This window comes from Oncorhynchus tshawytscha, unplaced genomic scaffold (genome assembly GCF_018296145.1).
Source record: "Oncorhynchus tshawytscha isolate Ot180627B unplaced genomic scaffold, Otsh_v2.0 Un_contig_766_pilon_pilon, whole genome shotgun sequence".
Lineage (NCBI taxonomy): Eukaryota > Metazoa > Chordata > Actinopteri > Salmoniformes > Salmonidae > Oncorhynchus > Oncorhynchus tshawytscha.
In genome coordinates, this window is record NW_024609833.1 from 1,516,104 (window position 1) to 1,532,089 (window position 15,986).

At 43.5% G+C, this 15,986-nt stretch overlaps 1 protein-coding gene across 3 annotated transcripts in view; it reads right to left on the bottom strand.

Annotated features, from left to right (window-relative positions):
* The window catches only part of LOC112248901 (regulator of G-protein signaling 3), an 80,782-nt gene that overhangs the window by 28,328 nt on the left and 36,468 nt on the right, over positions 1-15,986 (bottom strand). For all 3 annotated transcript variants that reach the window (XM_024418316.2, XM_024418317.2, XM_024418318.1), the window contains 2 exons: positions 12,176-12,444; positions 11,445-11,525 (listed from right to left, as the gene is read on the bottom strand). In XM_024418316.2, the coding sequence (XP_024274084.1) occupies positions 11,445-11,525; positions 12,176-12,444 (350 nt within the window). The remainder of the gene's footprint in view (positions 1-11,444; positions 11,526-12,175; positions 12,445-15,986) is intronic.

Below are 15,986 nucleotides of genomic sequence, written 5' to 3' on the forward strand. Positions count from 1 at the left end.
ATCATGCTATTTAATCAACTTCTTGATATGCCACACCTGTCAGATGGATGGATTATCTTGGCAAACAAGAAATGCTCACTAACAGGGATGTAAACAAATTTGTGCACAAAATGTATTTATTAAATTTTTTGTCTTTGGAATATTTCAGGAATTTTTATTTCAGCTTATGAAACATGGGACCAACATGTTGCGTTTTATATTTTTGTTCAGTATATATATACAGTCAGCTCCATAATTAATCGGCACCCTTGAAAAGATCAGCAAAAAAGACTGTATAAAATAAATGGTAACACTTTATTTGGAAAGTCCATCCGTAATACAAATACTGAGCTATATTATTGTATTCAACAAAGGAATGGATAAATTACATTATTTTATACTAATACAATTGCTCAGACAAAGAGATTTTGTTTAACAAGTAATACAAAATAAAGAAATAGTGGTAAAAAAAATATTGGCACACCCTACCCTTGTGATGATAACGACACTGACACTTTTTCTAAAATGTTTTATGAGATTGGAGAACACATTGGGAGGGATCTTGGCCATTCCTCCATACAGGATCTTTCCAGATCCTTGATATCCTTTGTTTGCTCTTACGGCTGCTGTCCTCTATTCAAACCACAGGTTTTCTATGGTGTTCAAGTCCAGGGACTGAGATGGCCATAGCAAAATGTTGATTTTTGTGGTCAATTAACAATTTTCTTTGTGGATATTGATTAGTACCTGGGGTTATTGTCTTCCTCGAAGACACACTTGTGGCAAAGTGTCATCCTCCTGGCAGAGGCAACCAGGTTTTTGGCTAAAACCTCCTGGCACTTGGTAAATTTTATGATGTTGTTGACCTTTAACAAGGGCCCCAGGACCAGTGGAAGCAAAATAGCCACCACCATATTCTACCGTAGGTATCAGGTACTTTTCTGCATATGCTTCTGGTTTTCAAAGTCAAACCCACCCAAATCAAATCAAATTTTATTTGTCACATACACATGGTTAGCAGATGTTAATGCGAGTGTAGCGAAATGCTTGTGCTTCTAGTTCCGACAATGCAGTAATAACCAACAAGTAATCTAGCTAACAATTCCAAAACTACTACCTTATAGACACAAGTGTAGGGGGATAAAGAATATGTACATAAAGATATATGAATGAGTAATGGTACAGAGCGGCATAGGCAAGATACAGTAGATGGTATCCAGTACAGTATATACATATGAGATGAGTATGTAAACAAAGTGGCATAGTTAAAGTGGCTAGTGATACATGTATTACATAAGGATGCAGTCGATGATATAGAGTACAGTATATACGTATGCATATGAGATGAATAATGTAGGGTAAGTAACATTATATAAGGTAGCATTGTTTAAAGTGGCTAGTGATATATTTACATTTCCCATCAATTCCCATTATTAAAGTGGCTGGAGTAGAGTCAGTGTCATTGACAGTGTGTTGGCAGCAGCCACTCAATGTTAGTGGTGGCTGTTTAACAGTCTGATGGCCTTGAGATAGAAGCTGTTTTTCAGTCTCTCGGTCCCAGCTTTGATGCACCTGTACTGACCTCGCCTTCTGGATGATAGCGGGGTGAACAGGCAGTGGCTCGGGTGGTTGATGTCCTTGATGATCTTTATGGCCTTCCTGTAACATCGGGTGGTGTAGGTGTCCTGGAGGGCAGGTAGTTTGCCCCCGGTGATGCGTTGTGCAGACCTCACTACCCTCTGGAGAGCCTTATACGGTTGTGGGCGGAGCAGTTGCCGTACCAGGCGGTGATACAGCCCGCCAGGATGCTCTCGATTGTGCATCTGTAGAAGTTTGTGAGTGCTTTTGGTGACAAGCCGAATTTCTTCAGCCTCCTGAGGTTGAAGAGGCGCTGCTGCGCCTTCTTCACGATGCTGTCTGTGTGAGTGGACCAATTCAGTTTGTCTGTGATGTGTATGCCGAGGAACTTAAAACTTGCTACCCTCTCCACTACTGTTCCATCGATGTGGATAGGGGGGTGTTCCCTCTGCTGTTTCCTGAAGTCCACAATCATCTCCTTAGTTTTGTTGACGTTGAGTGTGAGGTTATTTTCCTGACACCACACTCCGAGGGCCCTCACCTCGTCCCTGTAGGCGAGGGCCCTTCCATCACATGGACTGGGATATGTTTCGTATTGCGTCAGATAACAATATTGACGAATACGCTGATTCGGTGTGCGAGTTCATTAGAACGTGCGTTGAAGATGTCGTTCCCATAGCAACGATTAAAACATTCCCTAACCAGAAACCGTGGATTGATGGCAGCATTCGCGTGAAACTGAAAGCGCGAACCACTGCTTTTAATCAGGGCAAGGTGACTGGTAACATGACCGAATACAAACAGTGCAGCTATTCCCTCCGCAAGGCTATCAAACAAGCTAAGCGTCAGTACAGAGACAAAGTAGAATCTCAATTCAACGGCTCAGACACAAGAGGCATGTGGCAGGGTCTACAGTCAATCACGGACTACAAGAAGAAATCCAGCCCAGTCACGGACCAGGATGTCTTGCTCCCAGGCAGACTAAATAACATTTTTGCCCGCTTTGAGGACATTACAGTGCCACTGACACGGCCTGCAACGAAAACATGCGGACTCTCCTTCACTGCAGCCGAGGTGAGTAAAGACATTTAAACGTGTTAACCCTCGCAAGGCTGCAGGCCCAGACGGCATCCCCAGCCACGCCCTCAGAGCATGCGCAGACCAGCTGGCCGGTGTGTTTACGGACATATTCAATCAATCCCTATACCAGTCTGCTGTTCCCACCTGCTTCAAGAGGGCCACCATTGTTCCTGTTCCCAAGAAAGCTAAGGTAACTGAGCTAAATGACTACCGCCCCATAGCACTCACTTCCGTCATCATGAAGTGCTTTGAGAGACTAGTCAAGGACCATATCACCTCCACCCTACCTGACACCCTAGACCCACTCCAATTTGCTTACCGCCCAAATAGGTCCACAGACGATGCAATCTCAACCACACTGCACACTGCCCTAACCCATCTGGACAAGAGGAATACCTATGTGAGAATGCTGTTCATCGACTACAGCTCGGCATTCAACACCATAGTACCCTCCAAGCTCGTCATCAAGCTCGAGACCCTGGGTCTCGACCCCGCCCTGTGCAACTGGGTACTGGACTTCCTGACGGGCCGTCCCCAGGTGGTGAGGGTAGGCAACAACATCTCCACCCCGCTGATCCTCAACACTGGGGCCCCACAAGGGTGCGTTCTGAACCCTCTCCTGTACTCCCTGTTCACCCACGACTGCGTGGCCACGCACGCCTCCAACTCAATCATCAAGGTGCGGACGACACAACAGTGGTAGGCTTGATTACCCAGGGCCGTAGCTTCAGTGCCTTCAGAAAATATTCACACCCCTTGACTTTTTCCACATTTTGTTGTGTCAGCCTGAATTCAAAACGGATTAAATTGAGATTTTGTGTCACTGGCCTACACACAATACCCCATAATGCCAAAGTGGAATTATGTTTTTAAAAATGTTGACAAATTAATTAAAAATTAAAATAAATGTATTGAGTCAATAAATATTCAACCGTGTTGTTATGGCAAGCCTAAATAAGTCCGGGAGTAAACATTTGCTTAACAACTCACATAATAAGTTGCATGGACTGTGTGTGCAATAATAGTGTTTAACATGATTTCTGAATGACTACCTCATCTCTGTACCCCACACAAACAATTATCTGTAAGGTCCCTCATTCGAGCAGTGAATTTCAAACACTGATTCAACCACAAAGACCAGGGAGGTTTTCCAATTCCTCGCAAAGGGCACCAATACAAATGAAAAACAAAGCAGACATTGAATATCCCTTTGAGCATGGTGAAGTTATTAATTACACTTTGGCTGGTGTATCAATACACCCAGTCACTACAAAGATACAGGCATCCTTCCAAACACGTCATTGAGTACCACCGTTCATAATTTCAAGCATGCTGGTGGCTGCATCATGTCATGAGTATGCTTGTCATCAACAAGGACAAGGGAGTTTTTTTAATAAAAAGATACAGAATAGAGCTAAGCACAGCAAAATTCTTAGTTCACTCTGCTTTCCAACAGAAACTGGGAGACAAATTCACCTTTCAGTAGAACAATAACCTAAAACAAAGCCAAATATACACGAGTTGCTTTCCAAAACTTTGTTACAATTTTGCCTTAAATCTGCTTGAAGATCTAGCAGTGATCAACAACCAACTTAAACTTGACATTTTTTAAAAGAATAATGTTCAAATATTGTACAATCCAGATGTGCAAAGCTCTTACAGACTTACCCAGAAAGACTCTCACTGCCAAAGGTAATTCTAACAGGGATGTGAATGCTTATGAATTCAGAAATTATTCAGACCCCTTGACTTTTTCAACATTTTGTTACATTACAGACGTATTCTGCAATTGATTACATCGTTCCCCCCCCTTATCAATCTACCCATAATGACAAAGCAAAAAACGATTTTTCGAAATTTGAGCAAATTTATTTAAAAAATTTGAACTGAAATATCACATTGACATAAGTCTCAGCGATCACTGCCTTATTGCCTGCGTCCGTAATGGGTCCCCGGTCAAACACTTCCTTAAACACTAAAGCGAGCAGGCCTTTCTAATAGACCTGGCCCGGGTGTCCTGGAAGGACATTGACTTCATTCCGTCAGTAGAGGATGCCTGGTTACTCTTTGAAAGTGCTTTCCTCACCATCTTAATTAAATAAGCATGCCCCGTTCAAAAAATGTAGAACTAAGAACAAATATAGCCCTTGGTTCTCTCCAGACTTGACTTCCCTTGACCAGCACAAAAACATCCTGTGGCGTACTGCATTAGCATTGAATAGCCCCCGCGATATGCAACTTTTCTGGGAAGTTAGGAACCAATATACACAGGCAGCTGGGAAAGCAAAGGATAGCTTTTTCAAAGACATTTGCATCCTGTAACACAAACGCCAAAAAGTACTGGGACACTGTAAAGTCCATGGAGAATAAGAGCACCTCCTCCCAGCTTGCCCACTGCACTGAGGCTAGGAAACACGGTCACCATGATAAATCTACGTTAATCGAGAATTTCAATAAGCATTTTTCTATGGTTGGCCATGCTTTCCACCTGGCTACCTCTACCCCGGTCAACAACTCTGCACCCCCCACAGCAACTTGCACAAGCCTCCCCATTTCTCTGTAACCCAAATCCAGATAGCTGATGTTCTGAAAGAACTGCAAAATCTGGACCCCTACAAATCAACTGGGCTAGACAATCTGGACCCTCTCTCTCTTAAATTATCCTCCGCAATTGTTGCAACCCCTATTACTAGACTGTTCAACCTCTCTTTTGTATCGTCTGAGATCCCTAAAGATTGGAAAGCTGCCACGGTCAACCCCATCTTCAAAGGGGGAGACACTCTAGACCCAAACTGTTACAGACCTATATCTATCCTACCCTTCTAAAGTCTTCGAAAGCCAAGTTAACAAACAGATCACCGACCATTTCGAATCCCACCGTAACTTCTCCGCTATGCAATCTGGTTTCCGAGCTGGTCATGGGGGCACCTCTGCCACGCTCAAGGTCCTAAATTATATCATAACCGCCATCAATAAGAGACAATACTGTGCAGCCTTCTTCATCGACTTGGTCAAGGCTTTCAACTCTGTCAATCACCGCATTCTTATCGGCAGACTCAACAGCCTTGGTTTCTCAAGTGACTGTCTAGCCTGGTTCACCAACCACTTCTCAGATAGAGTTCAGTGTGTCAAATCGGAGGGCCGGTTGTCTGGACCTCTGGCAGTCTGTTAACAAACCTCCAGACGAGCTTCAATGCCATACAGCACTCCTTCCGTGGCCTCCAACTGCTCTTAAATGCAAGTAAAACTAAATGCATGCTCTTCAACCGATCGCTGCCCGCACCCGCCCGCCCGTCTAGCATCACTACTCTGGACGGTTCTGACCTAGAATATGTTGACATCTACAAATACCTAGGTGTCTGGTTAGACTGTAAACTCTCCTTCCAGACTCACATTAAGCATCTCCAATCCAAAATTAAATGTAGAATCGGCTTCCTATTTCGCAACAAAGCATCCTTCACTCATGGTGCCCAACATACCCTCGTAAAACTGACTATCCTACCGATCCTGGACTTCGGCGATGTCATCTATAAAATAGCCTCCAACACTCTACTCAGGAAATTGGATGTAGTCTGTCACAGTGCCATCCGTTTCATTACCAAAACCCCATATACTACCCACCACTGCGACCTGTAAGCTCTCGTTGGCTGGCCCTCACTTCATATTCGTCGCCAAACCCACTGGCTCCAGGTCATAAGTATTTTCGAGTTAAAGCCCCACCTTATCTCAGCTCACTGGTCACCATAGCAGCACCCACCCATAGCATGCGCTCCAGCAGGTATATTTCACTGGTCATCCCCAAAGCCAACTCCTACTTTGGCTGCCTTTCCTTCCAGTTCTCTGCTGCCAATGACTGAAACGAATTGCAAAAATCACTGAAGCTGGAGTCTTTTGTCTCCCTCACTAACTTTAAGGATCAGCTGTCAGAGCAGCTTACCGATCATTGCACCTGTACACAGCCATCTGTAAATAGCCCACCCAACTACCTCATCCCCATATTGTTATTTATTTTTTTGCTCCTTTGCACCCCAGTATCTCTACTTCCACATTCATCTTCCGCACATCTATCACTCCAGTGTTTAATTGCTAAATTGTAATTATTTCACCACTATGGCCCATTTATTGCCTTACCTCCCTAATCTTACTACATTTGCACACACTGTATATAGATTTTTCTATGGTGTTATTGACTGTACGTTTGTTTATCCCATGTGTAACTCTGTGTTGTTGTTTGTGTCGCACTGCTTTGCTTTATCTTGGCCAGGTCGCAGTTGTAAATGAGAACTTGTTCTCAACTGGCCTACCTGGTTAAATACAGTTGAAATAGATAAAATAACAAATAAATAAATGAAAAAGTATTCAGACCCTTTACTCAGTACTTTGTTAAAGCACCTTTGTCAGCGATTAAAGCCTAGAGTCTTCTTGGGTATAATGCTACAAGCTTGGCACACCTGTATTTCTCCCATTCTTTTCTGCAGATCCTCTCAAGCTCTGTCACGTTGAAAGGGGATCATCGCTGCACAGCTATTTTCAGGTCTTTCCAGAGATGTTCGATCGGGTTTAAGTCCGCGATCTGGCTGAGCCACTCAAGGACATTTAGAGACTTATGAGCGCTCTGGAGCAGGATTTCATCAAAGATCTCTCTGTACTTTGCTTTGTTCATTTTTTCATTAAACCTGACTAGTCTCCCAGTCCCTGCCGCTAAAAAACATCCCCACAGCATTATGCTGCTAACACCATGCTTCACCTGATTGGTGAGGTGCTGCAGAGATGGGAGAACCTTCCAGAAGGACAACCATCTCCACAAATTAACTCTGGAGCACTGTAATAGTGACCATCGAGTTCTTGGTCACCTCCCTGAGCAAGGCCCTTCTCCCCCGATTGCTCAGTTTGACCGGGTGGCTAACTCTAGGAAGAGTCTTGGTGGTTCCAAACTTCTTCCATTTAGGAATGATGGAGGCCACGGTGTTCTTGGCGATCTTCAATGCTGCAGACATTTGTTGTACCCTTCTCCAGGTCTGTGCCTTGACACAATCCTGTCTCGGAGCTCTACGGATAATTCTTCAACATCATGGCTTGGTTTTTGCTCGGACATGCACTGTCAACTGTTACTGTGGAACCTTCTATAGACAGGTGTGTGTCTTTCTGTTACGGTTTTCTTCTGATGAAGGAGAGGACTAAACTGCAGCGTGGTTATTTTGATTCATGTTTAATAAAATAATAAACACGAACAATACAAAACAAGAACCGTGACGTGAAAACCTAAACAGCCTTATCTGGTGCAAACTAACACAGAGACAGGAACAATCACCCACAAAACACTCAAAGAATATGACTGCCTAAATATGGTTCCCAATCAGAGACAACGATAAACACCTGCCTCTGATTGAGAACCACTTCAGGCAACCATAGACTTTTCTAGATAACCCCACTATACCACAATCCCAATGCCTACAAAAAAAAACAAGACAAAACACACCACATAAGTAACCCATGTCACACCCTGGCCTGACCAAAATAATAAAGAAAACACAAAATACTAAGACCAGGGCGTGACACTTTCCAAATCATGTCAAATCTATTGAATTTACCACTGGTGGACTCCATTCAAGTTGTAGAAACATCTTAAGGATGATCAATGGAAAATCAGGATGCACCTGAACAAGTCGTATAGCAAAGGGTCTGAATACTTATGTAAATAAGGTATCGGTTTTCAATTTTTAATAAATTAGCAAACATTTTAAATAACCTGCTTTTGCTTTGTCATTATCGGTTACTGTGTGTAGATTGATGAGGAACATTTTTAAATTTCATACATTTTTGAATATAGCCCCAATGTAAGAAAATGTGGATAAAGTCAAGGGGTCTGAATACTTTCTTTGTGTTTTTTCAGGTCTCCTCCATACTGCACAATGAGCATGAGATAGTGAGTAGCATTTTTTTGTTGCCTTTCTTATACTAAGACTTTTCGAAGAGGGATGCAAGTTTGAAAACTGGGTTGGCAATCATTTTGACTCCTATCTTTTTAAGATTTTTTTTTACTACTTGCAAAACAAAATCTGTCTCTAAGCAATTGCAGTAGTATAAAATAATATACTTTTTGTGGTTGTTGCATGCAATATAGCACAGCATTTGTATTATTTATTTTATGCAGTCTTTTTTGCTCATCTTAATCAATGGTGTCAATACTTATGGACCGGACTGTAATAATGTATAGCATAACATTTAAAAAAAATTACAGAACCATGAAATATATACATCTGCGCACTGTTGAAGAGAAGCAAAGCTAAGCTGAGACAATATGCCTAACTTAAAATACTGTTCCAGGACTGCCTGGAAAACAGTGGCAAGTGTTACTCAGTGGACAATCCCGGCTAATAAAAAGTTATTATAAACTAAATTAAGAAGGACCATAAAATGTAAACTCGGCAAAAAAAGAAACTTCCTCTCACTGTCAACTGCGTAAATATTTGTATGAACATAACAAGATTCAACAACTGAGACATACACTGAAAAAGTTCCACAGACATGTGACTAACAGAAATGGAAGAATGTCCCCCTGAACAAAGGGGGGTCAAAATCAAAAGTGACAGTCAGTATCTGGTGTGGCCACCAGCTGCATTAAGTACTGCAGTGCATCTCCTCCTTATAGACTGCACCAGATTTGCCAGTTCTTGCTGTGAGATGTTACCCCACTCTTGCACCAAGGCACCTGCAAGTCCCCTGACAGTTCTGGGGGGAATGGCCCTAGCCCTCACCCTCCGATCCAACAGGTCCCAGACGTGCTCAATGGGATTGAGATCCGGGCTTTTCGCTGGCCATGACATTCCTGTCTTGCAGTAAATCACACACAGAACAAGCGCATGGCTGGTGGCATTGTCATGCTGGAGGGTCATGTCAAGATGAGCCTGCTGGAAGGGTACCACATGAGGGAGGAGGATGTCTTCCCTGTAACGCACAGTGTTGAGATTGCCTGCAATGACAACAAGCTCAGTCCGATGATGCTGTGACACACCGCCCCCAGACCATAACGGATCCTCTACCTCAATCCCGCTCCAGAGTACAGGCCTTGGTGTAAACGCGAATCCGACCATCACCCCTGGCGAGACAAAACCGCAACTCGCCAGTGAAGAGCACTTTTTACCAGTCCTGTTTGGTCCACCGACGATGGGTTTGTGCCCATAGGCGACGTTGTTGCCGGTGATGTCTGGTGAAAACCTGTCTTACAACAGGCCTACAAGCCCTCAGTCCAGCCTCTCTCAGCCTATTGCGGGCACAGTCTGAGCACTGATGGAGGGATTGTTCGTTCCTGGTATAACTCAAGCAGTTATGTTCGAATGCACCGATCCTGTGCAGGTGTTGTTACACGTGGTTTGCCACTGCGAGGACGATCAGCTGTCCGTCCTGTCTCCCTGTAGCTCTGTCTTAGGTGTCTCACAGTACGGACAGTGCCATTTTTTGCCCTGGCCACATCTGCAGTCCTCATGCCTCAGTGTGAGTACGGATGGAGGGATTGTGCGTTCCTGGTGTAACTCGGGCAGTTGTTGTTGCCATCGTGTACCTGTGCAGGTGTTGTTACATGTGGTCTGCCACTGCGAGGACGATTTTTTGCCCTGGCCACATCTGCAGTCCTCATGCCTCCTTGCAACATGCCTAAGGCACGTTCACACAGATGAGCAGTGACCCTGGGCATCTGTCTTTTGGTGTTTTTCAGAGTCAGTAGAAAGGCCTCTTTAATGTCCTAAGTTTTCATAACTGTGACCTTAACTGCCTACCGTCTGTAAGCTGTCAGTGTCTTTACGACCGTTCCACTGGTGCATGTTCATTAATTAGTTATGGTTCATTGAACAAGTATGGGAAACAGTGTTTAAACCCTTTACAATGAAGATCTATTTGGATTTTTAGGAATTATCTTTGAAAGACAGGGTCCCGAAAAAGGGACGTTACTTTTTTTGCTGAATTTACTGTAAGACACATCAAATCCAGCCATCTCCTTTCTTCTTGGTGAAAAGGCAGCACACATTTGTATTACTTTATCATAAACCGTCAGTCTGTATCTGAGAAGTAACTATATCAAGTTCTGTGTATCCTACATCACCATTAAAGAGACCCATATCATTGCATCCGAAATGGCACCATATTCCCTTTATAGTGCACTACTTTTGACTTGGTCAAAAGTAGTGCACTATACAGGGAATAGGATGGCATTTGGGACACAGTCATAGCATTCCATTTCTCACACATTGTTCAGTGATATGGATCTGGCTTTTACCAGGTAATGTTTAATCCGTCCTAATAATACTGCATGGTTGTGCATCTCTCTATGGGGTGTCACTGGAACAAACTAGAAACCTGACAGAGAAAATTGACATTTGTGCTGAAAAATGACTCTGGTGCAAAGGCAGACCAATAATGTAGGAAATATAACTATTCAACAAATTCCAAGACTAAAGAAAAAAGGCGTATTTGTAGGAAATGTCAATGTTAATTGTTGTGCATACCTTATGTGGTCATTATTCTAACATTACGTTACTTGGTATTACAATGGTAATTCAGTAATTGTGTTATAATTGAATAGAAACAAAGTTTAGCTTTTTTTAATTGCACAAGAAGAATAGGGACTGTTCCTTATTCCACTGATGTAAAAACAACAACCACTCAACTTCATCGCTGTGCAATTACAAAGCTACGGCTAAACTATTATGTAATAATCTAACCATGTCATTACAGTGTAATGACACAGGTGGAAGAGCAACAATGTGAAGTGTCAGCGTAAATGACACAACAGAAGAGAAAGGATGTTGTACCTTGATAGACATGCACTGGCTCTCATGCAGGATCATCTCCTCTGAGAGAAGAAGTGTTCGCTCGCTACACAGTTCCAGGGGCTACAAGAGAGAACACAGCAGTAAACACCCCTGTGCTAATAATGCATGATTTGATATCATATATACTGAATATGCCATTTAGTACACTCTTTTATCCGAAGCGACTTACAGTAATGCGTGCATACAATTTTTGTATGATTTGCCCCAGCAGGAATCAACCTACTATCCTTGGTGTTGCAAGCACCATGCTCTACCAAGTTAGGATATACATACAGGATATGATTTTGTCTATCTTTCTATCTCTCTGAAATCAAACCTCTTAGGTCGAGTTTAAATCAGATGCTAAATAACGTTACACCATCACAATCATGAATCTCACTAGTGTTGGGTCATGTTCACTAGGCCCGAAAGGGAAGAAAACAGTCAAATGGGGAGGTACTGTTGGAACTTGTCAAATAAGAAACACTCGTTTTCGCTTTGCGTTCCACAACAATTTCATATATTTTGCTACAACGTCACCTCAAACACTACCCTGCTGTCAGTTGGATAGTCTTCTACTTGCTTCTCATCCAGACACCCCAATCATGCATCTGATCAGTTCAGCCAAGGGACAAATATGACTGACAGCAACAACAACAACAGACCCACCAGTCAGCTCAAGAAAAACATGATCATGTAATAACACAAATTAATAAAACAAAAGAGCCAACCTGAACAAAGACGGGAAAGATGAGGGTTTTGGGCGCCAGCGTGACGTAGGTTCCGTAATTGGAGTAGGGCAGATGAGACTGGACAATGGTGCAGTTCTGGTAATTGCCATAGCTGGGTTGGTAGCCAGATGGGGGCAGCATGGTAGCCGTCTTACCGATGATGGAGCGTTGAGAAGATAAGCCTGTGGCCTGTAGCCCGCTAGCAGTGTCCTGTAGAAAGCCATTGCCCTTCTGAAGTCCACCGCTTGGGTGACTTTGATAAATCTTACCTGTTTTGGTAAAACATGAATGCAAGAATATCCTCTCAGAAAAATATACATAGAAAGTTAACATACTGTACAGTACATTCCCCTATGTATTTATTTAGACAGTGAAGCAAAAACATTAAATTTGGCTCTAAACTCCAGCATTTTGGATTTGAGATCAAATGTTTCATATGAAGCGACAATATAGAATGTCACCTTTTATTTGAGGGCATTTTCATACTTATCTGTTTTACCATATAGAAATGAAAGCACTTGTCAGTATGTACAGTTGAAGTCGGAAGTTATGTAAACTTCAACTGTACACCTTAGCCAAATACATTTAAACTCAGTTTTTCAATTCTTGACATTTAATCCTAGTAAAAATGTCCTGTCTTGGGTCAGTTAGGATCACCACTTTATTTTAAGAATGTGAAATGTCAGAATAATACACTGCTCAAAAAAATAAAGGGAACACTAAAATAACACATCCTAGATCTGAATGAATGAAATATTCTTATTAAATACTTTTTTTCTTTACATAGTTGAATGTGCTGACAACAAAATCACACAAAAATTGTCAATGGAAATCAAATTTATCAACCCATGGAGGTCTGGATTTGGAGTCACACTCAAAATTAAAGTGGAAAACCACACTATAGGCTGATTCAACTTTGATGAAATGTCCTTAAAACAAGTCAAAATGAGGCTCAGTAGTGTGTGTGGCCTCCACGTGCCTGTATGACCTCCCTACAATGCCTGGACATGCTCCTGATGAGGTGGCGGATGGTCTACTGAGGGATCTCCTCCCACACCTGGACTAAAGCATCCGCCAACTCCTGGACAGTCTGTGGTTCAACATGGCGTTGGTGGATGGAGCGAGACATGATGTCCCAGATGTGCTCAATTGGATTCAGGTCTGGGGAACGGGCGGGCCAGTCCATAGCATCAATGCCTTCCACTTGCAGGAACTGCAGACACACGCCAGCCACATGAGGTCTAGCATTGTCTTGCATTAGGAGGAACCCAGGGCCAACCGCACCAGCATATGGTCTCACAAGGGGTCTGAGGATCTCATCTCGGTACCTAATGGCAGTCAGGCTACCTCTGGCGAGCACATGGAGGGCTGTGCGGCCCCCCAAAGAAAAGCCACCCCACACCATGACTGACCCACCGCCAAACCAGTCATGCTGGAGGATGTTGCAGGCAGCAGAACGTTCTCCACGGCGTCTCCAGACTCTGTCACGTCTGTCACATGTGCTCAGTGTGAACCTGCTTTCATCTGTGAAGAGCACAGGTCGCCAGTGGCGAATTTGCCAATCTTGGTGTTCTCTGGCAAATGCCAAACGTCCTACACGGTGTTGGGCTGTAAGCACAACCCCCACCTGTGGACGTCGGGCCCTCATACCACCCTCATGGAATCTGTTTCTGACCGTTTGAGCAGACACATACACATTTGTGGCCTGCTGGAGGTAATTTTGCAGGGCTCTGGCAGTACTTCTCCTGCTCCTCCTTGCACAAAGGTGGAGGTAGCGGTCCTGCTGCTGGGTTGTTGCCCTCCTACGGCCTCCTCCACGTCTCCTGATGTACTGGCCTGTCTCCTGGTAGCGCCTCCATGCTCTGGACACTACGCTGACAGACACAGCAAACCTTCTTGCCACAGCTCGCATTGATGTGCCATCCTGGATGAGCTGCACTACCTGAGCCACTTGTGTGGGTTGTAAACTCCGTCTCATGCTACCACTAGAGTGAAAGCACCGCCAGCATTCAAGTGACCAAAACATCAGCCAGGAAGCATAGGAACTGAGAAGTGGTCTGTGGTCCCCACCTGCAGAACCACTCCTTTATTGGGGGTGTCTTGCTAATTGCCTATAATTTCCACCTGTTGTCTATTCCATTTGCACAACAGCATGTGAAATTTGTCAATCAGTGTTGCTTCCTAAGTGGAAAGTTTGATTTCACAGAAGTGTGATTGACTTGGAGTTACATTGTGTTGTTTAAGTGTTCCCTTTATTTTTTTGAGTAGTGTAGTAGAGAGAATGATTTATTTCAAATCAAATCAAATGTATTTATATAGCCCTTCGTACATCAGCTGATATCTCAAAGTACTGTACAGAAACCCAGCCTAAAACCCCAAACAGCAAGCAATGCAGGTGTAGAAGCACGGTGGCTAGGAAAAACTCCCTAGAAAGGCCAAAACCTAGGAAGAAACCTAGAGAGGAACCAGGCTATGTGGGGTGGCCAGTCCTCTTCTGGCTGTGCCGGGTGGAGATTATAACAGAACATGGCCAAGATGTTCAAATGTTCATAAATGACCAGCATGGTCGAATAATAATAAGGCAGAACAGTTGAAACTGGAGCAGCAGCACAGTCAAGTGGAAGTTGAAACTGGAGCAGCAGCATGGCCATTTCAGCTTTTATTTCTTTCATCACATTCCCAGTGGGTCAGAAGTTTACATACACTTAGTTAGTATTTGGTAGCATTGCCTTTAAATTGTTTAACTTGGGTCAAACGTTTTGGGTAGCCTTCCACAAGCTTCCCACAATAAGTTCCCACAATAAGCTCCTGACAGAGCTTGTGTAACTGAGTCAGGTTTGAAGGCCTCCTTGCTCGCACACGCCTTTTCAGGTTCTGCCCACACATTTTCAAAAGGATTGAGGTCAGGGCTTTGTGATGGCCACTCCAATACCTTAACTTTGCTGTCCTTAAGCCATTTTGCCACAAATTTGGAAGTATGCTTTCGGTCATTGTCCGTTTGGAAGACCCATTTGCGACCAAGCTTTAATTTCCTGACTGATGACTTGAGATGTTGCTTCAATATGTCCACATAATTTCCCTTCCATATGATGCCATCTATTTTGTGAAGTGCACCAGTCCCTCCTGCAGCAAAGCACCCCCGTGCTTCACGGTTGGGATGGTGTTCTTTTGCTTGCAAGCCTCCCCCTTTTTCCTCCAAACATAATGATGGTCATTATGGCCAAACTGTTCTATTTTTGTTTCATCAGAACAGAGGACATTTCTCCAAAAAGTACAATCTTTGTCCCCGTGTGCGGTTGTAAACCGTAGTCTGGCTTTTTTATGGCGGTTTTGGAGCAGTGGCATCTTCCTTGCTGAGCGGCCTTTCAGGTTATGTTGATTATAGGACTCATTTTACTGTGGATATAGATACTTTTGTACCCGTTTCCTCAAGCATCTTTACAAGGTCCTTTGCTGCTGTTCTGGGATTCATTTGCACTTTTCACCCCAAAAGTACATTCATCTCTAGGAGACAGAACGCGTCTCCTTCCTGAGCGGTATGATGGCTGCGTGGTCCCATGGTGTTTATAATTGCATACTATTGTTTGTACAGATGAACATGGTACCTTCAGGTTTTTGGAAATTGCTCCCAAGGATGAACCAGACTTGTGGAGGTCTACAATTTGTTTTCTGAGGTCTTGGCTGATTTCTTTTGATTTTCTCATGATGTCAAGCAAAGAGGCACTGAGTTTGAAGGTATGCCTTGGAATACATCCACAGGTACAACTCAATTGACTCAAATGATGTAAACTACCCTTTCAGAAGTTTCTAA